The sequence below is a fragment of the Gopherus evgoodei genome, chromosome 7, assembly GCF_007399415.2.
Source record: "Gopherus evgoodei ecotype Sinaloan lineage chromosome 7, rGopEvg1_v1.p, whole genome shotgun sequence".
Lineage (NCBI taxonomy): Eukaryota > Metazoa > Chordata > Testudines > Testudinidae > Gopherus > Gopherus evgoodei.
Genome location: NC_044328.1, coordinates 70,043,035 through 70,070,280, shown reverse-complemented (window position 1 = coordinate 70,070,280; position 27,246 = coordinate 70,043,035). Strand labels below are relative to the sequence as shown.

General features: G+C 42.4%; 2 protein-coding genes across 12 annotated transcripts in view; one reads left to right on the top strand and one right to left on the bottom strand.

The window, feature by feature from the left end:
* MAPK8 (mitogen-activated protein kinase 8) overlaps positions 1-16,431 on the top strand; it is a 119,805-nt gene extending 103,374 nt beyond the window's left edge. For 5 of the 6 annotated variants that reach the window (XM_030571382.1, XM_030571386.1, XM_030571383.1 and 2 more), the window contains 5 exons: positions 359-541; positions 5,400-5,524; positions 6,586-6,649; positions 13,256-13,333; positions 15,486-16,431. In XM_030571382.1, coding sequence (XP_030427242.1) covers positions 359-541; positions 5,400-5,524; positions 6,586-6,649; positions 13,256-13,333; positions 15,486-15,631 — 596 coding nt within the window. In that variant the 3' untranslated portion in view covers positions 15,632-16,431. Of the gene's footprint in view, positions 1-358; positions 542-5,399; positions 5,525-6,585; positions 6,650-13,255; positions 13,334-15,480 lie in introns of all 6 variants that reach the window. The other variant, XM_030571387.1, reaches the window with a different exon arrangement.
* A 10,048-nt stretch (positions 16,432-26,479) lies between these two features.
* Positions 26,480-27,246, bottom strand: part of ARHGAP22 (Rho GTPase activating protein 22) — a 256,126-nt gene continuing 255,359 nt past the window's right edge. For all 6 annotated transcript variants that reach the window (XM_030571381.1, XM_030571375.1, XM_030571377.1 and 3 more), the window contains one exon: positions 26,480-27,184. In XM_030571381.1, coding sequence (XP_030427241.1) covers positions 26,956-27,184 — 229 coding nt within the window. In that variant the 3' untranslated portion in view covers positions 26,480-26,955. The remainder of the gene's footprint in view (positions 27,185-27,246) is intronic.

Sequence of the window (27,246 nt, the reverse complement as noted above, 5' to 3'; positions counted from 1 at the left end):
CAGAACTTGACTGACTGCTCTCTGGACAATTATACAAATAGTAAGTGTGGTAGGTTTCTGTTAAACTTATATTTGAGATTTGCTTTAGCTCAGTGGGTTTTTAACTCACTATACTTTCTACAAGTGTATCCTTTGGCAAGTCTGGATATTTTATGGGTAAAATCAATATTAGCATCACTACTCTTCAACCAAGCTTACAATTATTCATCATCACCTGTTCTCTTGAACAAGCTAATAGTGTCTTTTTATTTATTACGGCCTGCTACCTTCATCTCTGTTAGATATTTTGTATTGTCTTAACATAGCCTTTATGCTTAATGTTAGACATGCCATGTTTTTCTTAGCTGCTTGACCTTAGATATTGATCAATGGAATAAAGTTATTGAGCAGCTAGGAACACCATGCCCTGAATTCATGAAGAAATTGCAACCAACAGTGCGGACTTATGTGGAGAACAGACCTAAATATGCTGGATATAGTTTTGAGAAACTCTTCCCAGATGTACTTTTCCCAGCTGATTCTGAGCACAACAAACTTAAAGGTAAGATCTTTGTACATGTATGTTGTATTATTTTTCATATTGTAGTAGCCTCGTGAATGAAAGTTTAAATTTTGTCCATTGTCAGATGAATCTTTTAAAGAGTTAAACTTTAAAATGTTGTTGCCAAGGGATGGGATGTATGTGCTGGGATTACTTCTATCTCCTTTTTCCTGTTTTCTCCTGAGCTACTGCTGCATATTCTTGTAGTAACTTCTTTGTTACCCAGAAACAGAGATTTTCCTTTACAGCTGCCACTAAAACCCCTGAGAGAGGGGTGTAGAGGTTTGGAGGAAATGTGGAGTGGAGGGAAAAGGCAAAAAAGAAAGCTATTGTTGTATGCTATATAGCCACAATTCTTTCCTCTTTAGAGATAAAGTAATTTTACATCCCTTTTTTTGTATCCTGTCTACCCATGCCTTTGGCTCTGGGATCCCTTCATTCTAAAAATAAGAATTTCTTGTGCTAGAAGTCAGCTGCTACTTAACACAGTAGACTGGCATGAGCTCATCACATTTTGTAGTCTAGCAAAAGATGCTTAACCTGGTAGTGCTTTGAAGTGATATAGACTTTAAGGTCAGAAGGGACCATTATGATCATCTAGTCTGACCACCTGCACAATGCAGGCCATACAATCTCACCCATCCACATGCATCCCTAACCTATGTCTGAGTTATTGAAGTCCTCAAATTGTGGTTTGAAGACCTCAAGCTGCAGAGAATCCTCCAGCAAGTGAACCGTGCCCCATGCTGCAGAGGAAGGCAAAAAACCTCCAGGGCCTCTGCCAATCTGCTCTGGAGGAGAATTCCTTCCAGACTCCAAATATGGCGATCAGTTAAACCCTGAGCATGTGGGCGAGACTCACCAGCCAGCACCTAGGAAAGAATTCTCTGTAGTAACTCAGATCCCATCCCAGACCACTGGGCATACTTACCTGCTGGTAATTTGGCAAATGATCTTTGATTAATTGCCAAAATTAGGCTATCCCATCATACCATCCCCTCCATAAACTTATCAAGCTTAGTCTTAAAGCCAGATATGTCTTTTGTCCCCACTACTCCCCTTGGAAGACTGTTCCAGAAATTCACTCCTCTGATGGTTAGAACCCTTCATCTAATTTCAAGTCTAAATAACTTCCTAGTGTCCAGTTTATATCCATTTGTTCTTGTGTCCACATTGGTACTAAGCTTAAATAATTCCTCTCCCTTCCTAATGTTAATCCTTCTGATATATTTATAAAGAGCCATCATATCCCCCCTCAGCCTTCTTTTGGTTAGGCTAAACAAGCCAAGCTCTTTGAGTCTCCCTTCATAAGAAAGATTTTCCATTCCTTGGATCATCCTAGTAGCCCATCTCTGAACCTGTTCCAGTTTGAATTCAGCTTTGGAAAAAGTCACTTGAGGCTTAAGGGAGAATGGAAGGTTCTCACTCTTATAGCCCCTGCTTGTCCACTGGATAGCCTAGGTTGTATCTCAAATGGGGATTTTTCATTTCCACTATGAGCCAAGGAAGGGACTGACCAGCACTATGACCATAGCCCATTTAGGGGTAAGAAGATTCTTGGGAAGAAGAAAGGAGACATTGATATGCTCAGAACTCCCCTCTTTGCCTCTGAGTTTACACATGGAGAATGGTTTCTTGTACCATTTATTTATGCAGTGAGGTAATTTTGAAACGCTGGAAGCTCCACATTGTAAAAACACTTGCAGTGATAGAGGTTGTTACACTGAATTAACTGAATTTTAGTATGGCTTCCCTAATATGGCCAGCTTTGCTATCTACTCAATTTTACTTGTATTTACTTTCTCTAAATATCCTTGCCTAAATAAAGAGTAAATTTTTAATTATGAGAGTAGTTAACCATTGAACAATTTACCAAGGGCAGTGGTGGATTCTCCCTCACTGACCATTCTTAAATCAAGATTGGATGTTTTTTTCTGAAAGATCTGCTCTAGGAATTATTTGGGGGAAGTTCTCTGACTTGTGTTATACAGACGGTCAGGCTAGAAGATCATAATGGTCTCTTCTTGCCTTAAAATCTATGAATCCTAGGGACTATATATTAAAAAGATATAATCTAGTGTGTCCATCTCCTAACCCCAACACTTCCTAGCTACTACGAGACTTTCTCTTACATTACTTTATCCTGTTGAGTTCTGAGTAACTCCAGTGATATGGATACCAACCATTATTTTGAGATACTGTTCCATAGTTCAGTTGCATAGTCAGTCAGAAATATTTCCCCCTGTTGTCTAGAAATTTTTCACTCTTTTACTCCTAGTTCTACCTCTCAGGACAACCCTAAATGATTCTTTCCCTCTTTAGTATTTACACACTTCAAACTCTTGTAAACAGGTTTTCAGATTCCCTTCCTTTTAATGTCATGAACCAGTACAACTAATCTCCCCCTTAATCACATTTTTTTAGCTTCTCTGTGAATTCTCACCAATTCTGATTCTTTCCAACACGGAGATGCCTAAATATAGCATTCACCTATAGTTGTAGTTTTGCAGGTGGAATACATTATAGGGGGTGACTTGCATCCCAGGTTTATTTCATGATGGCTCTGTGTGTTGCATCCAAAAATTCATTGGCCTTTTTAGGTGAGTTTGCCACAATTTTACACTGCAAATTCCTATCCAATTGCTTTCCTAGTATATCCAGCCTGTTAAAATGATAGGAATATTTTTTTCCTAGCTGTACTAGCCCTGTACACTTCCTCTTGTTTAATCACATTTTATTTCCTGTCCATTTGTTTAGCTTGAGGTTTGTTCCTCTGACCTGGTTGGAATTAGCTCTGCCTTACTACCCAATTAGTCTGCTTTTTCACCACCCCCTCCAGATGATCAATAAAGATGTTAAATAAAATTTAGATCCAACACTGATAATTTGACTGTGTGATGGGGGACTTCTCCCTCAGTACACTGGTCGGTCTCACCTACTTGCTTAGGGTCTAACTGATTGTCATATTTGGGGTCAGGAAGGAATTTTCCCCTGGGTCAGATTGGCAGAGACGCTGGGGCAGAGGGAGGGATGTTCACATTTCTCTGCAGCATGAGACATGGGTCATTTGCTGGTATGAACTAGAAGCCTTTAAATCATGATGTGAGGACTTCAGTAACACAGCCAGAGGTTATGGGCCTGTTGAAGGAGTGGGTAGGAGAAGTTGTGCAGCTGCAATGTGTAGGAGATCTGTGATAAAGGGTGGGGGGGAGCTCCCTTTTATGGACACCCAGCCAGCCAGTTAGCTATAAAATCCCTCTTGATAGCAGTTTTCTGCTAGTTTTACCTGTAAAGGGTTAAAAAAAAGTCCCCTCAGGTAAAGAAAATTTGGCACCTGACCAAAAGAGCCAATGAAAAGGCTAGAACTTATTTTAAATTGGGAAGGAAGCTTTCCCTTTGTATATGTGGTGGTTCTCCGGAGAGGGGGAACATAGCAAGGTCATGGCTATGACTATGCTATAAGCAGCTTTAAGCCAAGAATGAGAAATCATCAGATTCTACCTAAAATTACTGATTTGAACCCCCCCAAATACATAAGTAAATTAGGAATATTTAGAAAGATGCGATTCAGTTTATTTCTGTTTATTTTTTTAAGGTTTGTGGACTTCTCTGTGCTAACCCCAGATGCTTTTGTTTGCTTGTAACCTTTAAGCTGAACCCCTAAGAAAGCTGTTTTGGGTGCTTCATTTTGGAATTGCTCTTTTAAAATCTAGCAAAAGCCTCAGTTCCAGATGTATTTTCTTCCTTTTGGTTTTTAATAAAATGTACCTTTTTTTAAGAACAGGATTGGATTTTTGGTGTCCTAAGAGATTTGTGCATGTTGTTTGGTTAGCCGGTAGCACAGCTAATTTCCTTTGTTTCTTTCTCAGCTCTTCCCCGGGCTGGCAAGATGGTGTATGTATGAAAGGGCTTGAGGGTACCCCACAGGAAGGAATTCCCAAGTGTTCCTTCCTGGGTCCAAGGGTTTTTTTTTCTTTTGCATTTGAGTGGTGTCAGCATTTACCAAGCCAAGGTCAAAGAGAAGCTATAATCTTCGGAGTTTAATACAAGCCTGAAGTGCCAAGTATTAGTTTTTAGAATCCTTGCAGGCCCCCACCTTCTGCACTCAAAGTGCCAGAGTGGAGATTCAGCCTTGACAAGATCAAATTAGATGATCATGATGGTCCCTTCTGACCTTAAAGTCTATGAATCTTTCAACCTTTTTTCATACTTAGTCCAATTTTCACTCTGTGTCACAATGCTCATATGCAAGCCAATTTGAATCCAGTCTACAGTTTGGTTGCTCTGAATTCACGCATCCTGTATCCGATGACAGATTTATTTGGGGAGAGGGACAGGAGGCAATCCTTCATATTAAGGAATAGTTTCTTATCAGATACTAGTTACCAGGTTTCTCTTTTTTCCTTTGTTTGGTGATCTCTATCACCTGGATGTTTTTTTTAGTCCTCTGGTAGCTGTCCAGCTTCTGATATTTTTCCCAGAAATTGCCATTTTAATAAATCAATCTAGTCACTGGTGATACATGTATCAATAAAACTTATCAGACATGAAAATGTGTCCAGTTGTCATGTTGCCTTCTTTGCATGAAGGAGTACAATCACCCAGGTACTGATTACTCTTCCAAGTGAGGTTTTGTTCTTGTTGCATGTGATGCAAATTCAAAAACTCTGTCACCAGTTTTACTCATTATTTTGACTTCTCTTTTTAATGTAGTACCAGCTTTGCTAAATCCTGAATTCTGTGCAGACCTTAAAACTGTAATTTGCTCTCTGCTAAGCCTTTTAAGTTCATAAAATTTAAAACATTGTCTAAAGTGCATTCAGCATAAACCTAAATAGAAAATTTCACACTCTTGCAGCCAGTCAAGCAAGGGACTTGTTATCAAAAATGCTGGTGATAGATGCTTCTAAAAGAATCTCTGTGGATGAGGCTCTGCAGCACCCATACATCAATGTCTGGTATGATCCATCTGAAGCAGAAGCAGTAAGTTCTTGGCTTTGGTCTTTTGTTAGTGGGATACTCTACTGAAGGAAGCAAACTTGGAATGTGGTGATTGGTATCATTGCTTGCCCTAATAATACACTACATTTCTGATATGCAGCTGTCAGAGTTACAGCTGAAATTGGTAGATGTTTTTTAGAATTTTCTCTCTAGAAGCCAAAATTTCAGGCAGTTGTGATTCACCTGTATTTCTATGCATAATCATGATGATTGTACCTACAAATAAGACATGCAAATATCGTACTTAAAAATCTCCTGAAAATCAGGCCCTGGATTTATTAAACCAGATATTTGCCTCAGACTCACGTATGCATACCTGTTACATTTAACAGGAATTTGAGCCATTGACTCCTGGGCAAGAAAAGAGGAAGAAAGTATTTTCACTAGTTAGGGCAATTTGGTAGTATCTCAAAACTAACAAAATTGGAGCCAGAGGCAAAACTCCAGTGCAGGAGCATGTGCTGTCAAATATCACCACTGGTGAATGTGATTTAGTTGAAACATAAAAGTATATCACTTTTTAAACAATTAACTTCCGGCTTATTGAAATAAGATGAAAAATAAGTGTCTGAACAGGAGGAGATGGTTGGCTGTGACCTAGTAGGAATTAAAGAAGACACTTCAGTATCCTAAACAGTATTTAATGTAAATGGTGCAACTAGAATTCTACAGAATATTTACAGCTGGCAGAGAAGAAAATGAACTATTGACAGTAAATGCCCCCAATGGGGAGTCAGGCATGGATAATGCTCTACCTAGATACAATGTCTCCATTTAGCCATCTTTGTCAAACATAACTGTAATAATGCAAGGAAAACTATTAATCACTAGGAGTCTGAAACATCACATGAGGTATAGAAAAGTGGCCAGACATGAGATGACTATGTTTCTAACAGTTCTGGTGAAGCATGACACTGTATTTTTAAAAGATTGGGTTGGGATTCTGAAAACTATTCTTTGTACAACAACTTTCCTTTTAGGTGATGTGCATTTTCCCTTTCATTTCACTGTAGTTGTTTATCATGCGTCAATTCTGTTTGCAGCCTCCACCCAAGATACCAGACAAGCAGTTAGATGAAAGAGAGCACACAATAGAAGAATGGAAAGGTAAGAACAACGTTTTAAATTTGTCTTTGGGGCTTGCCATCCAGTCAAGGATTATTGTGCTACTGGAGTTCTGTTAAGAAGTTGGAATGACTAGCACAGGGGTCGGCAACCTATGGCATGCATGCCAAAGATGGCACGCGAGCCGATTTTTAATGGCACGTGGCTGCCTGCTGGGACTCTGCATGCCATTAAAAATCCTGCCAACATGGCAAGCTGCAGGGTCCGCACGCCCGGGCCAGAGCATCCGGCAGAGGGCAGCAAGCCGCCGGCCCCTCCTCCGCCTTCCCCTGGAGCCTTGCCACCGCGCATGCAGCGCTCTGGGGGCCGGGGCTGTGCGTTCCCGTGGGGCAGTGTTTGGGTCTGTGGGAGAGGAAAGACACTTCCCGCTCATCCAGAACCCTGGCACTTCGCGCTCAGCGCTCTGAGGGGCGGGGCTGCGCGCGCGGCGGCGGCAAAGCTCCAGATGAGCGAAGAGCCTCGTGGTAATGGGTCCGGGGCCGGGGGGGGGTTGGGTAAAGGGTCCCCCTCTGTGGGACCTTAACTCCATCCTAGCGGCCTTAATGGGACCTCCGTTCAAACCTCCTGTTCCACTTTTGTGTCAGAAAACTTCATTCCTGGTAGCGATAACATCCGTAAGGACAGAGTTGAGGCTTGCAGGTTCCAATGGCGGAGTCGTCTTATATTCAGTTCTCCAAAGATGAAGTGACTGTATGACTACATACTACATCCTAAGTTCTAGTGTACAATGGTTTTTCAGTTTCATTTGAAGCAGATGGTATAGTTACCTGTTTTCTTTCCCAAGATGCATTCATCTCCGGAGGCGAAGTGTCTCCATACGTTAGCTTTTAATCTGGACAGGATTAACTATTTCATGCTTTCCCTTGTCTTGTTTGTGTCATATGCAGACCACATGAAGGGTCGAGCAGTTTCTTCACAGACAATAGATAACATCCTGCATACAAAATAGCTTTGGCTCGCCCCCTGAGTGAGAGCAAGCTCATTCTACGAGCGTGCAAGCAATGTCCATAGCATTCCTCAGTGACGTTTCCATATTGGACATTTGCAAGGCTGCTGCGTGGTCATTGATATATATGTGCATGAACCATTTATGCCATAACCACATCTTCCAGCCCAGGCTGGATGCAAGCTTTGGTAGAGCGGTCCTGCAGTCCTTGTTTAGGTAGACTTTGAGCCCTGCCTCCTGGAGCACGGTACTGCTTGAGTCATTTAAGAGGAATACACAGCTGCACCTACTCAAAGAAGAAGAAATGGTTACTTACTGTAATTGTGATTCTTCAAGATGTGATGCAGACGTGTATTCCATGACCCACCCTCTGTCCCCTCTGCATTGGAGTCTCATTTCCAGGTGTTCAGAGTGAAGGAACTGAGGGATGGTCAGGGCAGCACCACCTCATGTAGCCAGCGTAGGGGACTATTGCCCCGAGGTGTGAACTCCACCCCTCTACCAGTACTCCTACGTGCACACACATCTAAGTGGTATCACGTCTCACTTCTCAAAGAACCACAGTTAATGTAAGTAAATGTTTCATTCAGTTGCACTCGGGAATATTCTAGTAGACAGTATCAGGGGGTAGCTGTGTTAGTCTATATCCCCAAAAACAACGAGGAGTCTGGTGGCACCTTAAAGACTAACAGATTTATTTGGGCATAAGCTTTCATGGATAAAAAACCTCACTTCTTCAGATGCATCAGAAGAAGTGAGGTTTTTTACCCACAAAAGCTTATGCCCCAATAAATCTGTTAGTCTTTAAGGTGCCACCGGACTCCTTGTTGTTTTTCTGGTAGACAAGACTCCAACAGCTTCCAGTGTGTTTACTGACATTTTACTTAACCTTTCTAAGGAGCAAGTTTTAGTTAACATGGTAGCTTTTTATTTAAAAGAAAGTGACCGTTCTCGCTGCCTAGAGTATTGCTGGACTTGTACTCGTGTACATTAGGACTAACACCAGTGCTAATGAAACAAAGTTGGAAAACTGGTGAGAATACTTTTTCCCCCTAAAATTCCATAATGTAGACAAGACCTTGTAAGTCAGCTGCAGCCATTGATAACACTTGTTGTCAAAGAGGAGTAACTTTCCTAAGCATGGGTGCACATCTGTATGGTGCTTCATGATCTTCTGTTACGGTGGTAAAACTTCTCAGTTCTAAAATGTTTTGGAAAAAGAGTGGCCAAGTATTCGCTTTCCAATTCTAAGGCCTCCCTACCACCAAGAAACCTGAACTCTTTCTTGCTTCTCTCCCCTACTTCCTGTAGAGGCAGCATGCTGAGATTCTGGGGGAGCAGGCCCAGCTTGTGATGTGTCAGCAGTAAGTTTTGCAGACTGCGCAAAGAGTAGTCTCTAAGGTTGGGGACTGCGGGGAGTCAGCTAAGCCTCCCTGCTAAGAGAAGTTTTTCTGTAATGCTGGTGATCCACAAGAGAGGTGGCAAGAATCTTAGGGTATGGCTACATTTGGAATTTCAAAGCGCTGCCCCGGCAGCGCTGCGGGAGCGCTGCCGCGGCAGCGCTTTGAAGTGTGAGTGTAGTCAGAGCGGCAGCGCTGGGAGAGAGCTCTCCCAGCGCTGCATGTAAACCACATCCCTTACGGGTGTAGCGTGCAGCGCTGGGAGCCGCGCTCCCAGCGCTGCTGCCCTGATTACGCTGACGCTTTACAGCGCTGTATCTTGCAGCGCTCAGGGGGGTGTTTTTTCACACCCCAGTTGCAGCGCTGTAAAGTGTGAGTGTAGCCAAGGCCTTAGCATACAGATAGGCTTTCCCCATAGCCATAATATCAATCCTACTCCCTCTATAGAGTGTTTATGCCTTCATTTACATTTCTCCTGAGGGGAAAATTAGTGTGCTCATTTGCAATTTTCCTCTTTAAGGAAGCGAGCATTGGCCTATGTCCAGACTAATCTTCTGATATGTGTCTTGCTTCTTAATACCAAGTTCATATATATATTCTCCTATCATGCCATATTTGGTTTTTAATCTCTCCTTGCTTCAGTCGCTTCTTATCGTCACTTGCATTGTCTGAAAGAGGCTTAGCCGCCTTTAGTTTTACAGATCTTCCTCAGCTGTTTCTTCAAATAAAATTTTTCTTCAGTAAAAGTAAATGCTGCAATTTGATATACATTTCTACTGTTAAAGGTGGATTTTTGGTTCCATGTAGATAAGACTAATCAATTATCACTGGGGAAAAATGGGGAAAGTCATGACTCTTTATGGCACAAAATAGAGATGTCACAGTTTTAATTGAAGGAAAAAAACAGTGTGTTAATTATTTTTGAGTTGTTTGTCATGGGAAATTAAGAGGTCAAATCTGGTTTACAACAAATTGTTTTAAAACCTTTCAATAATATCTGAAAACCACTGTCCTACTACAAGACAAATATAGAGCCAAATGTACAAAAAATACGGAGACGCACTGCTGTGACTTGCAAAGCCCAGGACTCTTGATATATCACCACACCCCTTACCCCAAATGCCCAGTATTTGTCACAAAGATCATGTTCTCACACATATAACCTTACTTGCAGAAGATAAATGTAGGCCAGCGTTTCCTTTCAGTTAAACATCTGCACCCACACAGGCATCAAAGCTTGTTAGCTGTACCTATGGCAATACCGAGGCCTAGCACCACAGCAGTAAGTAAAGCCTATACATTCTTTCTTGGTTGCCTGCATGCATGATCATGAAGCCTTCTGTAAAGTCTCTACTCTTGAATTTTTTTTGGACAATACCCATTGTATGTTCAGAGATACTTTCATCTGCTATTTCTGTATACTACCTAGTTGATACTAACCTTATGACTTCAATCATACAACTGATAACATTATGGTAGGTTTTGAGATATTGTTCTCAATGACCTTGTATCGCTTGGATTTTAAAGAATATGGTCGCAGCAAGTGGCCGCTACCTCTTATAGATCTGCACTTTTCTATATCTCCTCCAAAAGTTATCAAAATTCATTGCTAAATCAGAAGACAAGTGATAGCAAATGTCACACTTTTATCCTGTTGAGTGTGTGTGTATGTACATATGTATGTATATATATTTATATGTTATGTAATAGTAAATACACCACTCACTCTTTTGTGATGAGATCTGAATGCAAACTTGGTAGAAAGAAGTCCTCGATCCAAGCCTCTATCATTGACAATTGACTTTAATGTGTTACTGAATCTCTGTGGTTTTAAAAGCTTGAAAGAACAAAGAAAGGACTTTAATTGCTGCCTCCTAGATTTCTTGCTCTTAGGTTTTGTGTCATTCACTGCGCTGGTGAGCAGGCAGAGGTAAATGTTTTTGTTTGTTTGTTTAGAAAAGTCTCTTTACAGATAACCAGAGTACCCTGCTCCCAAACCATGCCCCCTCCCCAGTTGGACCTTGTGATCTAGCATGTGACAGGATTTGAACGGCTTCAGGTTACAGACTTGGCGAAAGTAGTCCTATCTTGCATTGAGGAATAACAGGCACAAAGTCCCTTCGCTATCACTTACATCTTGCAGAGGAGCTCAGAGCAGCCAGCACATTCTTCCATACAAGGGTCACATGCTGCGCCTCTTGAGCCCTTTGACCCTGTGCCTCATATTGCAGATCCAGCTGTCAAAGTAAAGATGTAGAAGGTCCCACACCATAACCATTTCCTGTTCCTCTGCCATGGCAGGCCGGCTTGGAACCATGTTTTTCTACTTGCAGAGTTTGCTTGTTTACCTCAAATTTCTAGTTAATTTTCAGTTATTTGGGGATTTTAATAGGATTAGTGATAGGATCCATTTAGATGGATCTAGAAAAGCATTAAAGTGTAAAGTGTTGCATTTAATGTGTGACTATAATGCATTGAATGGACTGGTACCCTTTTAGGTGCTTAAAATACCTGGGAGAAAGTTCAGCCTTTGCTGCCAGAAAGAGAAGGAAGTAGGAGGGGTGCTTCATGGTAAACTTCTGGAGGATTTCACTGTGCATGCAGATGCCAGCTCTGACCTGCTAGCATAAGAATGTCTGACCCTTGTGCCCACCACAGGCTTACCGCAGATAGTCTGGAGCCCTTTGCCATTAGACTCTGGTCATAGTCTTCAATATGGGGGTCGAGCTAGAGAGGAAGGCAAATGTTCCACTAATGTTGTTTGATCACCATCACCTCGAAAGTGAGGCCATGGCTCTTCCATTTCCCTCTTGAGGTGGGAGATGTACAGTTATGAGCTTCCCAAAGAGACTGAAGTAACCTCCAAGGGTTCTTTGAAACACAGTACAATACTTCAGTCCTGCCCTAGTGCCAGGTATGGGTAGCCACCTGGATTGCTATGCTACCCCAGTCTGTTGTCTCTGACCATTGATAGTGGCTCCTAAACAATCCTTTCCTCCATATTGCACCAGAAATCACTTCAGTTTGCCACTTTCAATCTGTCACTGACAATTTGCATCTAAGGCATTGGTCCTTTTCTTCTGCCAGTGCTTCTACCTAACCAAAACCTCCTCTGGGTGGTTGGCCATCTTATCAACCTAGAGCACCCCTTCCTGACTGTTGAGGCATCTTTTTCATGCTATGTGTGGCTTTTAATCGCCACGGAAAAGGATGATCTGATCCAGAGTGGTTTCTGGATATTTATAGTGACATTCAGATCGGGATGGTACAGCCATACCACTATCCCTTAGTGAGTCTCAGCCAGTGTGCTTGTGCCCACCCTCATCTGACTTGGGCCTGTGGATATTGTAGCTGATCAAAGCTAGTGGGGTATATCTGAGCCTCCTGTTGGAAAGAGTTGTCCACACATCTCAAATAGGGTTGTCTGCCAGCATCTCTCAAACAAGTTATGGCTAGGCCTCTGCTAAGAAAAATGGATTGGATGAGAATACCTTGGTTAGCTATCATCCAGGATCCTTCAGGCAAAGATATCTGGGAAGGGAGAGGCAGGCCAGCACCAGTAACATTTAACAGTTAGGTTGTTTGAACACCATTCAGCACGTGAGGCGTGGCCATGGCATGATTTTGCACTAGTGAGGAAAATCAGGGATGGGGTTGGGGCAGGGGAATATTTGTTCTTCAAAAAATGTTATGCTTTCTGATGCAAAGCTGTCTTGCAACTTTGCACAGGATAGTAATGGACTTATATAAACACTGTCTGCCTGTCTAGCGAAGAATCATGGTGTTGCTGGGTACTAGCTCTTCTAAAAAATGTTGCCTTGAGCCATCCTAATTCCAGCTAGATAAGGCCTTCTGCGCTCCTTGTTTTTCCATCAGACCTGTTCATCTGTGCAGTAGGCCTCCATAACATTGAGTGAATTGATTGCCTCAGCCTTGTGGCTCTACTTTGAAGTCTTCCATCTCAAACCAACCTGGACAAAATCAGCTACCAAGCAGTGAGCAATTTCAGTGCATTCCGTGAGCTCCAAACCTTTGAAGTTTCAGCAGAATGGTGCTGGAAGGTGGTGCATCACTTTCAGTTCTAAATATGTTCCTTTCTTCTTTGTAGTCTAATATTGTCTAAAAATCATTCTGAAGAGCAATAAGCCTACAAAACTGGAATATTAATTTGAAGATGTGCATTCATCGTTATCAGTTTAAAGTAATGGATTGGTATAACTACTATTTTTGTCATGTTTACAGAGTTGATATACAAGGAGGTCATGGACCTGGAGGAAAGGACCAAGAACGGGGTTATACGTGGACAGCCAGCCCCTTTAGGTTGGTTACAATAAAAGCACTATACAAGCCTGCCCTGTGTGGTAAGCTAGAAAGGCGCAACGCTGATCCAAGAGTAATAGTTAATATAGCTTGAAGTATGAGTCTAGAATTTCAAGAACACTTGGGCAGAAGTTGCTTTCAGCTAATTCACTTCATGAGTGATAATGTTTGATGCCGGTGCTCTTCTTTGGAAACATAAAGCACTATATAGAGATTAGTTAACTAATCCTCCCAACACCCCCATCGAGCAAGGCTTTGGGGCAGGGACTGTCTTTTTTTTTTTTCCTCTATTTGTCCAGCAACTTGCACAATGGGATTCTTTCCTATGACTGAAGGTACAGCTACAAGGGAAGCAGAAACCCTCAGAAGTGAGACGCAGAGCCCGGGTCTACAAACTCAGGTTCATGCTGTGATGCTTAGAATAGCTGTTTAGACATATGGGCTTGGACCCACCCCCACCTAGGCTTCACAGCCTGAGCTCCATCCCAAGCTGCAACAGCTGTCTTTAGCACTGTAACCTGAGCCCGAGTCTGTAGACCCGGGCTCAGAGACTGGCTGTTGCAGGTTTCTGCTTGCCGTGTAGAATACCCAAAGGCTCTTAGGAGCCACCACAATACAAATAAAGAATACTCCCATTTTACAGCTGGAATACAGTGCATCTGGGCCAAGATAACACAATGCGTCAGTAGCAGAACTGAGATTAGAAATTAGAGTTGCTAATCCTCTCTGCTCAGTCCATTAGATCAGAGTCTCCCAAAAGGGTGATTAGCTAATGAAGCTCCAGAGAGCATCATCAGAGACAGACATTTAACCAACAAGCTCACACCACGGTGGATGCCAAAAATTAGCCTCCTAAATAAGCTTGGTCTCAGTTTCAAAAGTATTTAGTGCCCACTGTTTGTATTTCAGTTAGATCCCTCTTCCGCCTGCAAACTCTTATAGCAACAGTGCCTGGGCCTACTTGGCCAATGTAGAAAACTGCAGTGTGATGTCATAAAGAGGTCAGCCTTTACCAAGCCCTCCTGAAATCTTGGCTGATCCTGATGAGCATGCTGCTCAAAGTGCTTGTTCCCATCCTCAGCTCTTCTCTTGACTTTTAATTTTGGGGCTCCTGACACTGCTCCATGAAATACCCCTTTTTATTGTCTGTGATATTCTCTCCCATCAGCAGCTTCTCACTACCTGACATTAATTTCTTGTATCCTGCTCTTAGGAAGCCTATTATTTTTTTTAGTAATTTTACTGCCACAATTCAATATCTCATGATTAGACTGGGACTTGTAACTGTTGTAATACCAAGTTGCTTTCCTCTTTAATTTGCTTTAAAATGTTCATTGTAACTAAGTTACATTGCTGCATAGCTACTATAAAAGTATACTTTAACACTTGCATTTAATGTCTACTAAATATTGAGATCAAATTTCTCATTCGTATTGTTTGCCTGAATAACTAGTTTCTAAACAAGAAAGTGTAGAAAGGCCTTCAGAAGCCACTCTTGTATTTTTGTATAAAATACAGCTGGGTCATTAGAGTACCCCTTTTCCATAGTGGGAGGATCTGTGGCACAGAGTGGGATAATAACTGCCATTGTCTCCCTATGTATCCTTGAGCACCTCAAAGTGAGTAAAGCACCAGGAGTCCTGACTCCAACACCACGATTTTCTCAGGTGGCCGAAGTTCAGAAGTATTGAGCATGAAGCAGTTCCCACTGAGGTCATGGAGCTGAGGAGTGCTCAGAACTTCTGAAAATTCAGCCACTTTTAGGCCTAAGTGTATAGTTAGGAGCCTGTTTTTAGGGTTTTTGAAGATATTCTCAGGCTTGTGTAGAACTGCTTGCCGTTACCTCCTTTCTCTCTCAGCCACACTTGTGAATTTGGCACTCAGCTGGAAGTGTTTTTATCTCAGATTTACAAGCATCCTTTTATGGAAGTCCCATGGTTTTTGGCATAGATTAATGGTTCAGAAATATAATCCTTCACTTAAATAAAAAATCCTCAAATCTTATTTGGTAATGGACTCCAAGAAATCTCTTAGCAGCTTCTTGAGTGGCAAGAAAAACTAATGATCCCTAGAGAGAAAAATACTAATGCAAGTATTAAACCATGCAACTGTATCTGCAACTGATATTGCTGTTTTGTTTCTCATAGCACAGGTGCAGCAATGATCAATGGTTCTCAACATCCGTCTTCATCATCATCTGTCAATGATGTATCTTCAATGTCAACAGATCCAACATTGGCCTCTGATACTGACAGCAGTCTGGAAACATCTGCTGGACCTCTGGGTTGCTGTAGATGACTACTTGGTCTTTTAGGGGGGAGGGAAGGGGAGTCCTTTAGTCATTGATAGGGCACCTTTAAGAAAATCAGTGGTATTATTTTTGAGTGTTTTTTCAAAAATAATTGTAGGATTCATTTTAAAGTGCTGTAATTTTAAACTGTAAGTTGTGTTAAAAGCAGCCACAAAAAATGCATTTTTTTTGCTGTAATTAACTCTGTAAAATATTAAACCTGATAATTGTATCATGGTTTTAAAAAATCTGCATATTTGCTTTACTATTATGCTGCTGATCTTTTTTTACTGAATTTGTAAGATTTGTTTGATCAAAGCACATATTAATGTTGTCTCTACCGTATCATGTATTATTTAAGATTTTATAGGTTTTTCAATTTTTTTTATTAGAATTTTTTCCAACTGTTTTGTTCATGATTATCCTTCAAAGTTATATGCTTGGTCACTTGTCTTACCCATGTGCAAGAGAAAATAATACATTGTAGCCTGTTATAGCTTTGAGTGTAGCTACTGTAGTGGTAGCAGTGAACACAGAATCCTTTAATTCTGTCTTCTTGCCTATAACAATTGAATAAAAGCAGCAGTTAGTGAGTTTCATTAGGAAAACTGTTTATGACCCTTGGCAAAGTCACCTCATCTGAGAGGCAATATAAATATAAAGCAAAGCATATCTTTATAGCTGCAGAAGTATCCAGCCTGCCAAAAGGAGATGGTGGCAGAACTGTGGCATGCTGAAGCTTATGATCTCAAGGAGGATACTTCATGAATAATACATTGCAATGCAAATAAATTGTTTACTTCTACTAGCTATTAGGCTGTTTTTGTACACACAAAACAAGGTATACCCAGGATATCTAGATTGTCAACAAGGAAATCTATAGCTGTAGTTCTGCATACACATAGCAGGTGGTTCTTTGGCATTTAATTTCCTTCTTATTTTCCGTGTTAGGATAGAGCAGTTCTATGTTGGGTGTATGTATGGAAAACTCCAGCTTTTTGACCACTCTTTCTTCACCCAAAGTAACTGATTCCTGTAAACCAATCACTGGTGGGAGAACCTCAGGTTGTAAGATTTCTGTAGCTAATGCATTGAGAGCAATATATGCCATGGTAATGGGGGAAATGGCAGTGCTGGATAAATAGTTTTTCTCTTTTACTTCACTATCAGACCAGCATAGCAGAAATCTTAATAATGGTTCTTTTAAAGCCATGAATATTCAGTATCTTTAAGCATTGAAGCCCCAGCTGTCAATGCTCTTTTTAAAAAAACCAAACATGTAGATCAGTTGCTAAGTAGTCATGTAAAATGGTGCTGATCCTTACAGAACTATGTTAACTGTTTACATTTTATATTTACAGAATGATTTGTGTGTAACTGACTGACTTTGTTTATGAATGAGTAAAACAATCATCCAGAGTTTATTCCTTTGAAAAGTGCAGATTTCTCAAGAACCTAAACTATATTGATTGCCTTGTGTAGATAAATATTTTGTGTAGTAAATTAAAATGTGAAAAGGGATTTAAATTAGTGACACCTACAAAAATGAACTTTTAAAAGAAAAGCACAGGAGTCTTGCCAGGCACAAAGCCTGAGAGAATGAATAGAAATAGCTATTGAGATCATCCAAGAATGAAACATGCTGCTCAATGTCTGTTCCTTTAGAATTTGTTGGATAAATAGAATAAATATTCTTTTAAAATTTATAATTGGAAGAGGAAAAATTGCCTTTACCCACTTTCTTCCCCAATTGTTTTACTGTTTTCAATATCTAACAGAAATTAGACTTAAAAAAAAAAAAAAAAGACGGGGTTGCAAGAAATGGTAATGTCTCCAAGAAAGCTGACAGTCAGTTGTTAAAGTGCAAAGTTTTATTTTTGTTGCCTGGCTAGACCACAGGGAAGTGATGGTATGTAGTTTTGCTGTTCTCACTTATATCAGATATTTCAGTAGTGAGCTTTAAAACACACACTTATTAAGGCAATTATTTGTACTGTATGTTACCTAAAAGCTGATAGGCCACACGATGGGGATTGGAGCATAGCATACTTTTTCTTGTTGTATTTGGACCAACAGGGCAGTTTATTTTGTCTATTGAATTTTAAACGTGACATAAAGCCAACCGTATTTAGTCCTATATTACAGGAGAACATCATTATATAGACCTAGATTATGTGCTGGTACACTGGTGTATACATCCAGAGTAACTCAGTTACAAGCAATGAAATTACTCCTGGTTTACATTAGTGTAACAGAGCAGAATTTGGCCCCAGTTATTCTTGTTTTAGCTAAATTTGGGAATGGTCATCGTCTCTGGTACGCGTGCACCCATCTTAGAGTCCAGTTCACTTAATTGCTCTTATTTAAGTGCTCTTAAATGAGTTTTAGTAAGACATTTTATTGGCTCCTCCTCCCCTCTCGTCTTCGATTTCTCTAGTGCCACCCACAGTAGGTACTGGAAGTGAAGAGATCATTCAGAGAGCAAGAGACCACTTCAGTCAGAATGCAGCATACCAGCACCCATAGTCCTCCTGGGTCCCACCTTTCTAATAAGTATTCAGATTATTGTGGTCTGTATTTTATGCAAATTAGGTGCCCATCGCAGGCTCCTGGCAAATTTCCAGTGAAGCCTGCTCAGCCAGGAAAAGTTTGAGCTCTGCAGTTTTAAATCATTGCAACAGTTTGCTAGTCTGAATTCTCTTTTTAGTCAGCGAAATTCATTTTATATTTCAGGGACAATTGCATACGGATGCAAACAGTAAGCAGGTGGCTAGCTAGAATTGTCCTGTCCGTTGCTGTTCTCACATTATGTAGGTAGATGTCTAATATCCAATACATGTTATACTTTCTGATGTGCTAAGTATCATTGAATTTGGTTTATTATTTTGATAAATAGTTCCATAATGTTTCCATTGCAACAGTCCTTGCTAAAAGATACGCAGCTTTTCCACCTCTAGGATTCCAGCAGCAGTCTAGCCCAGACTAGTAGGCCTGGTCTACAGTGGGGGGGGAGGGGGAGATCTATCTAAGATACGCAACTTCAGCTATGAGAACAACGTAGCTGAAGTCGACATATCTTAGATCAACTTACTTTCCATCCTCACAGCGCGGGATCGACGGCCACGGCTCCCCCATCGACTCCACTTCTGCCTCTTTCCCCGGTAGAGTTCCGGAGTCGACGGCAGAGCGTTCGGGGATTGATTTATCGCGTCTAGACAAGACGCGATAAATCGACCCCTGATGGATCAGTTGCCACCCACTGATCCGGCGGGTAGTGTGGACGTACCGTAGTGAATGAAAGTGACCCACATCTAATGTCCTATGTAAACTGAGGTGGACACCGCCCACTAAGAACTGTAGAATTCTCTCACTTTCTGACTAGTTGCAACAAGTCCCAGGACTGAACAGACAACTAGAAGTGGGTCCTTCCAGGTCAGTATTAAACACACTGGTGAGAGAAGTTTGTACTGCCTTTGCCTGTGCTCCTACCCGTTTTGTGTGTTGAGGACTTCACTCAATGCAACACAAGGAGCCAGACTGTCTTTATCTTTCTCATCTTATATAAACTTCTGTGTGTTTAAGTCAGCTGAAGTCCATTTAAATCACACAGCAATACTGATTGGTTCAATAACCCTATATGCTTGGTTAGGCTCAGTCTCCACCAATTAACTAATTCAGGTAAATGGCCCAATTTTTTGACCCAGGGTAACTTTTTCATCTTGGGGATCTAAATTAGAAGAGAGTTGCTGTATATGGGATAGCAGCTTTCATGGTATAAATCCCCACAAAACAAAAGAATAGCTGTACAGATTATCTATGAAATGCCAAGGAATTTGTTTAGGATAGAGCAAACCTTGATTTTACAGGTTATGGTGACAGTGCCCTCTACTGGTATACTACATAAGTAAGTAGAACAATGAAGTTAGATGTGTAATAGATTTGTAATAGCAGCATTGGCCCCCAGATGAACACATTCTAAGTTAGACTGCAAGATCTAAGCACCTGACGGGTCAGTCTCTAGTCTACACATGACTCTGCTGGTCCCACACTAAACATACAATGCACACATGTCAAACTTAGATACACTGCTGTAAACCATCAAAAATACTAGCAATACACATGAGCAGTCCCTTACACACCATATTTCAGACACTGTCAATTCAGAACATTTGGGAGGAAGAGAACATTCCAGTTTGTGTCTGGTTTTCATGACTTGAGTCACTGAAGTAGTCCAGGATGGGCTGCCAATATCTGAGTATTTTTCTAACCTGCTTTATAGCGGTTTCTTTTATTGTGTTAGCATTTTGTATGTTCCCGTTAATGTTTCAGTTGACCTACTTTTCCCTGCGTAGTTATAGTAAGTTGGAAGACTGGAGAATGGAGATGAATTAGAGGTCATCTGCATTCTTCAATTAGGCTTGAGAGGTTCTGAATGGAGGAATATGCTGTATTTGTAACTCTTTTCAAACTTTCCAGCTCACTTAATTGCTCTGATTTAAGTGCTCTTAAATGAGTCTCAGTAAGACATTTTCTTGGCTTCCTCCCATCTTATATTTCTCTGCATTACAGAAATTTTCTTTGACAAAAGTTAACTTCACATATTTCCACTCCCACTGCTAAAAAGTGAAACGAGTTTATTATTGAACTACCTCGCACAGACTTTCTCTGCTTCCTCGAGTAAATAGAGCTAACCTTCTCTATTGGAGCTACCCTGAATGTGAAATAGAAAGTACACTTCCCTTTTTCAAAAGCCCAGCCTATCGGCCAATGTTGAGACAATATCAGTAAGTATGTATCATGTATACTTCCCGTACAATGTTCATGTGTAATATATAGCTCACGTACAATAATGTACATCCAGAAAATTGTGTTAGATGTAAATTGGTGAATTTATTACTGTAGTCTGTTTTTTGTAGGTAAAAATAACTTACTAGTAATATCAGTCCATCCTTTACATTTTACAAAAGGAATAATTCTTGGTAAGCTTTGCATACAGATGAATTACTTTTGTAGGCCCAATATCTAGTCTATTTTTGAGAGTTCTTAAACTTTTAACTTACTACTAAAGTTGAGCAAAACTGGCTGAATTCTCGTGATCACTCCTCCTGCCCCCGTGAAGTGCATTCTGTCCTGGGAAGTGTGGAGGGGAAGGATGCACCTTTTAAATATGGAAAAATTACAGTTAGTTTTCTTTCCCACTTGCCACCCTCCCCTCTCATATTCCTTTCTACCCCTTCCCAATAAGCCATTGTAGGGAAATACTGAGATCATTGTGGTTTTTATCATCCATGCCATTGGTCATTACACGTGCACCACTGGAATGTATACATTGTTATCTAGTATGTCAATTGGTTATAATGATATTTTAAATAAAAAAGGATAAAAGTTGTTTGATGACCACTCTTTAGTTAGTGTTTCTTCATTGCAGCTCTGGGGCTCTAAAGCACTACATGGTGGACTTCATAGGACAGTTGCCATTTATTTACCTCAGTCGTTTGGGGGAAGTCTCTGTTCTTAATGTTGGTTATGTCAGCCTGCTTGAGTGCACAGTCAGACCTGTCCGTCACTGGCAACAGGGGAATGCACCATCTCGTCCCTCTCCCACCCATTTTGGCTTTCTCAGCACTCCTTCCTCTCCCGAGTTCCAGTATTGGAGGTCAGAGATCTGCCTGCTGGTGTGATTCAGGCTCTGATGCTCTGCTGTGGCCTCAGACTGCATCTCCCCCTCCGCCGCACTGTCCCTGCACTTGGCTGGGGAGAGAACCAAAGGCATTTCTGCAACTCCTTCACCCTCTTCTGTCAAGTGTCTTGTATGGGAACAGCGTCTCCTGTTGAGTGGGGAGAAGGCAGTGTGTCCTGGTCAGGGCTGGGTTGGAGACATTGGATCTGAAAGGCTGGCTCTGGGGGCAAATGGTTCCTCCTCCAGAAGAGTGACACAAGATGGCAATGCAGCAGATGGAAGGTGGCACCTGCAGCCATGCTTCTGACTGGAGTGGACACTGGACACAACACAGACCCTGATGCTGGACAGTGCAGTAAGGGTCTTTGGGTCCCTGCTCCCTCCACCTGCCACCCCCTCTAGCAGGCTTCCTGGGGCTTCCCTACTGTTCTCCCAGGCAGCGGCTCCAGGCATTCAGGCTCCCGTTCTAGGCAAGGTAGGCCCAGAGCTTCAGGTTTGTGCAAGGCCCATTCTCACACTCCAGCCCACTCTTTGGGAAGCCCAAACAGGAGAGGGGACAGCAAGACCTGCCTCTTTGAGAGCATCTTAAATATTCTGGGTGCCTGGCGCTCCCTGCAGTGCTGTGAGAGATCCCTGTGATGGTGCCATGGGAAAGTCAGCATATGAAATCGGTCCCCTATCTTAATGCAACTCTCTGCTTCTCTCGCACACCCTGGGAGAGTTATTTAAACAGAGATTTCTTACAGCCACTGCTGTATGTCTATAATGGGGAGAGTATTTCCAGAGGGAAAGGTGCCTTGTAAATGTAAATTACCATTAATCTAGGCTGTGTCACCTGAGTAAAGTGTATGGGGACAGCTGTATTAGCGGCATGTCCCCTGAGGAAACTCTGGTAACTTAATGATGACTGCTGTTTAATTGCAATAGCATTAGAATACATTTTTAGCAGGTGCTATGTAGTTGACTAATGTTGATAGTGTGACAATCTAAGCTCAGCCGGAGGCTTTGGGTATAGGTGGCTTTGGTTTTCGTTATATCTAGTCAAATAGTTCCAGTCAGGGAATGTATGTGGCTGTGCTCTAGCTGAAACTTTGGTTTTGCAATCCAGCTGTGCTTTGAATCCTTGGAGATTGTAGCACCTGCTGTTGATTTTATCATGTGTGCTCTCCCTTCAGCTCCGGCTAAAATGCAGCTGGGGATGGGGAGGGTGAAGGGGGCCTACTGGCATCTGACAAAGATCCCGTGTAAATTTCTGCTCTGATCTCAGTTCATTAACAGGCTAGGCTTCTCAAGAAATCTAAAGAAATCTTCAACAAGAAGCGCATGTTTATCTTGCCACTTTGTGTGGGGGTTCTTTGGTTTAGAGATTTTTTCCCCCTTGAATATAACAGGTCCTGCTATAAAGAGAGGGGATAGATTCTTGCATGAACAATAAGTCTTGCTTTTTTGGGGAGGGTCATAATTCTTCAAAGTATTAAATGTGTTTAAAATGTCCTAATTCCAGGAGTGGCTATCAGTGTTCTAATGACCCTGCTTCCCACACTAGAAACATCACAAGCAAAGAACTGAATAAAGCCGTTCTGCCACTGGCTGTCTCCATTCAGCCCTGGGACCCAAGGAACATTCCTCCTTCCTGAGTTGCAGCCGCTTGGCTTTGTTGCCTCCTGCAGATTCCTGTATTTGCTTCATTGTTAATTTCATTTCCTGCCTCTCTTTCCCCCCCCCCCGCCCTCTGTTCTTGCCTTTGTGCAGTTGCCTCCTGTTTTAGGTGTGGGTGGAAGGGAGTTTTGTGCATGGGATGGTGGTCAAGGAAAGCTGGGGGAGGGCGCACTCCAAGGGCAGGCCTGCATCTTTTGAAGTATTGTAACAATGAGTTTGTCCCTTATGGAATAGGCTCCACTCACCACTGGGCCAAAGCCAGATAATTCTTTGGGGGTTGTCCTAACACAGGGTCATCACCTGCATGAGAGTCTTGATGACAAAGGGGCAAAACGCTTCATGAAGCTGCTGCAGCTGTCAGCATGAAATAAATAGAGCTGTTGGCTCTTCTGCCAAAAAATTGAATAGATCAGGCTGCCTCCTTAATGTCCCTGGAGCATGAAAGCCTAGAACAGCAGCTTCATGCAAACCTCAGCAGGAGCTAATCTTCCCCACGCTCCCCCAGTCTGTAGATGTTTTTTTGTGGTAGGGTCTTGGCTCCAGTAGGCACAGAGGAATGCGTGGGGGAGAGAGGAAGGAAATGGTAGTACCTCCCTAGGTGCAACACCACAGCTGTTAGATGGCATAGAAATGCACAGAAAAAATGCTGCTCCTCTTTCTTGCATGCTTTGATCAGACGTGAATGCTAACATTGAAATTGTCATTGTTACGCTTCAGTGTTAACACCCACTGAACAGCTTGTCCTGCTAGGGTTCCAAAGGGCCTGCAGATGCTGCTGCAGTGGTTAACCGCCAGACTGAACTGAACGTGTTCTGTGCAACCGTAAGGGTTAGCGGCATCTTTACCAATCTAAAGTGCTGTATAGGGCCTGGATAGTAGGCAGTAAACAGAAGTTTATGCACATGGTAGCCAGCAGGGGACAGTACTGGCTTCCTGAATGCCTTGTCAGCCCAGGCTGACGTGTAAGTAAAACCACCACGTCATGTAACAGGCTGCTATGCAGGTGCCAATGGAGGAACACTGGATGGCTGGGTGGTTCGTGCGGGATTTGCGGGAGACAGCGTCAGTTCCCTGCTCTGCCGTAGCCTTCCTATGCGACCCTTGACAAGTCACTTAGCCTCTCTGTTCATCAGGGCAGTGTGAGGATAAATGCATGAAGGACGGGGCAGTGCCAAGTTACTGCAGTGATAGGGATCATAGATGTAACTTACTTAGACAATTTGGTTGCTATGTCTGTGGATCAAGTGCCATCGAGAGGAAAAATCTCCAGCTCACATTACTGATCAGGTGAGCTGGGCAGATGCAGTGGAGAGGTCTCCTTGATTGTCACTGGAGATGCTGGTATCTGTAGTCTTCCTGCCCTTGCTGTCTAGTCACAGTAGGGATTTGTTTTATGATAGTGTAGGAAAAGTGGCCTGAAATGATCAAGGAGCCACTTCAAATGTTACATATACATTGAATTTTTTTAAAAAAGTGGATCCTAATTCCCCTGGGTGTGTGTCAGTTGGCTTGAATGGAGTCAGATGAAACAATTGCCAATGCCCTGCAGATGGCAGGCTACTCCCAGGAACAAGCAGCTGGCCGACAGTGCTTTATGGCACTGCGCTGGGGCAGTGGCTGAGTGTGAAAAGGCCAGTGCTGGCAGGGGAGGGGTGTGTGTGACTGTTTACGTCAGCCACTTCACACTGAGCTATGTTTTAAAGCAGCAGTTCTCAACCAGGGGCAGACAGAGGCCTTCCAGGGGGTACATAAACTCATCTAGATATTTGCATAGTTTTACAACAGGCTACATAAATAGAGCCCTGCGTGGGTACAAAATTTGTATCTGCATCTGGTCTGCAGATATAAAGCAAATAGCTGCAATTTGCAGGGCTCTGTGCATAAAAAGCACTAGCGAAGTCAGTAGAAACTAATATTTCATACAGGTACTGACTTGTTTATACTGCTCTATTGAAATGTAAGTACAATAAGTATATTCTAATTGGTTTATTTTAAATTCTATGCTGAATGGGAGTCAGCATTTTTTCAGTAACAATGTGCTATGACACTTTTGTATTTGTATGTCTGACTTTGTAAGCAACCAGGTAGTTTTTAAATGAGGTGAAACTTGGGTGTACACAAGACAAATCAGATTCCTGAAACGGGCACAGTAGTCTGGAAAGATTGAGAGTCACTGTTCTAAAGTATCCACCGCAGTAACAGAACCTGCCTTCCTGCCAGAGCCTAGCAAGGTTTGAGTGTTTTGCAGAGAAATGGGTTTCACTTTGCTTAGCTCATTTGCCATGTTTGTCACTGTGGGAGGAAAGGGGAATGATGCGATGGATGTGCAGTAGGTGCACATGAGCCCAAAGGAAACAAAGCACCATGGCTTAGCTCATGGAGAAAAGCAGGCCTCTGCTGGTTCCAGGGGGAAGGCTGGGATGGCACAGGGGCAGCTAAGTGTAATCCATCAAGACTTGGAACAGCCTGGTAGAGAGAGGAAACTCAAGAGCGTGATATACCCTGGGCAGCTCTGAAAATCCTACAGCAGCCCCAGCACTGGAACTCTAGCCCAAAGCATCCCTAGGGCCAGCTCACCCAGCCAGTGGGGGCTAGGGATGCTGACTCTCTCCTTTTAGCCTCCTACGCTGCCAATTTCTCCCATGCGGGCTACTTAAACTGGGGGGCAGAACAGAGTGAGGAATGGTGCCGGTTGCACCCAGCCCAGGGGAGCTCATGACACAGCAGGTGATGTCAGTGCCAGCACTAGCATGCAGGCTGCGCATGGTTCTGGTGTCAGGCCACACAGTGTTGCACTGCAGGGCAGTTGAGCCCCCCTCAGTATTGGTTGAAAGCTGATGCTAGTGACCTTTCTCCATGTCTTAGCAGAGGTGTGTGTGTGGCTGATAAAAACCTCCTTGTTGAGAGCCACAGACACCCCCAGGCCTGAATAAATTCGTCACCTCTAGCTCAAGAGTGGGATTCCCCAGATGAGAATTGGGATAAATCGGTGAGGAACAGAATCTTTCTCTCGTATTAGAGTTGTTGAGAGAATAGAAGCCTTCAGGTACCTTTAGGCCTATATTCAAAACTGATCTACCACTGTAACTGCGCTGGTAGTTTCCAAGCTGTGGTCTTTAACTACCAGGGGATATTCATTTAAAACAGAGCAGCAAGGAGGTTAGAAATCTCTCTCTGTCTCTCATCTCCCCACGCTGTGCTCCATTACAGCAATTATTGGTAAAGTCATTATTTCAGAACAAAGAAGAGAGAAAAGCCTGGCTGCAGAGGATGCTTGTGGCCAGATGTTTAGTTCAGGCTCCAGGGGGGTTGCCCCTCCAAGGTATTTATTAATCACATATTTTATCAAGTCACATTTGGTGCAAACAATAATATTTAGAGTCATAGTTTTGGCACGGCAGAGTTGGGGGGGATTAGAAATTGGGTGACGAAGTGTCAGCCTTTCAAATGCCTTCAAGTGCTTGTCGGCTAGTTTTGCAAAACACCTTCATAAAATAATACCCAGTACAGGAATAAGAACTTTCACCAAGCAGATTTTTAAATAAATTTCATGAAGGATGGAGAACTCGCCAAGTTCAACTTGATTCATCACATGAGCTAAACCCGCGGCCATGCTAGTAGTGTCATCTTTTCCCCAGGAACTGGCATGCTCCTTCGGCTCCAGCCTGCCTGCAGCTCGCTTAGGGCATGGCAGCAGTGGTGGGAGCAGTGCTGTTGTCTGTGGCACAGTCAAGCCAAAGGCAGTGACAGAGTTGTCCCTTTGACATTAGGAAAGAGAGGCCCAGCCATTTGCAATCTAGGGTCTACAGTTTCAAGCATTGCCTTTAGCAGTCAGTTTCCCTGATAGCCCAAATACTAGAGCATCTGTAAACAAACCAACACAGCAAAAATCCTTAAGAGCAGGGACTCTCTGCCAAATTACTCATGATGCATGAGTAACCCAGAACAAAATGACTTGTGCTGGAATTAAAAAATGGTGTCGTCCTGCTTCCTTTACTTCGGCACGTTAGCTCCCCGGCTTGTAACAGTCAAGTTTCCTAATGTCGAAAAAAACTCTTCCATTTCTGTCTGCAGGAGCTGGTTTCTCTTTTCAGCATATTCACGTGCACGCTCCGAATTCCTCAGTTTGATCTCCAGCATTGTGTATTTCTTTCGCTCCTGGTCCAACTCCTCTTCTAACCGTGTCACTCGTTTTCTCAGTTCAGCGCTTGTTTCTTCAATTCTTAAAGCCAAGAGAAAACAAAGAGCATTTTAGTCTCTTGACAACTGCTCCACTGAGTGCCA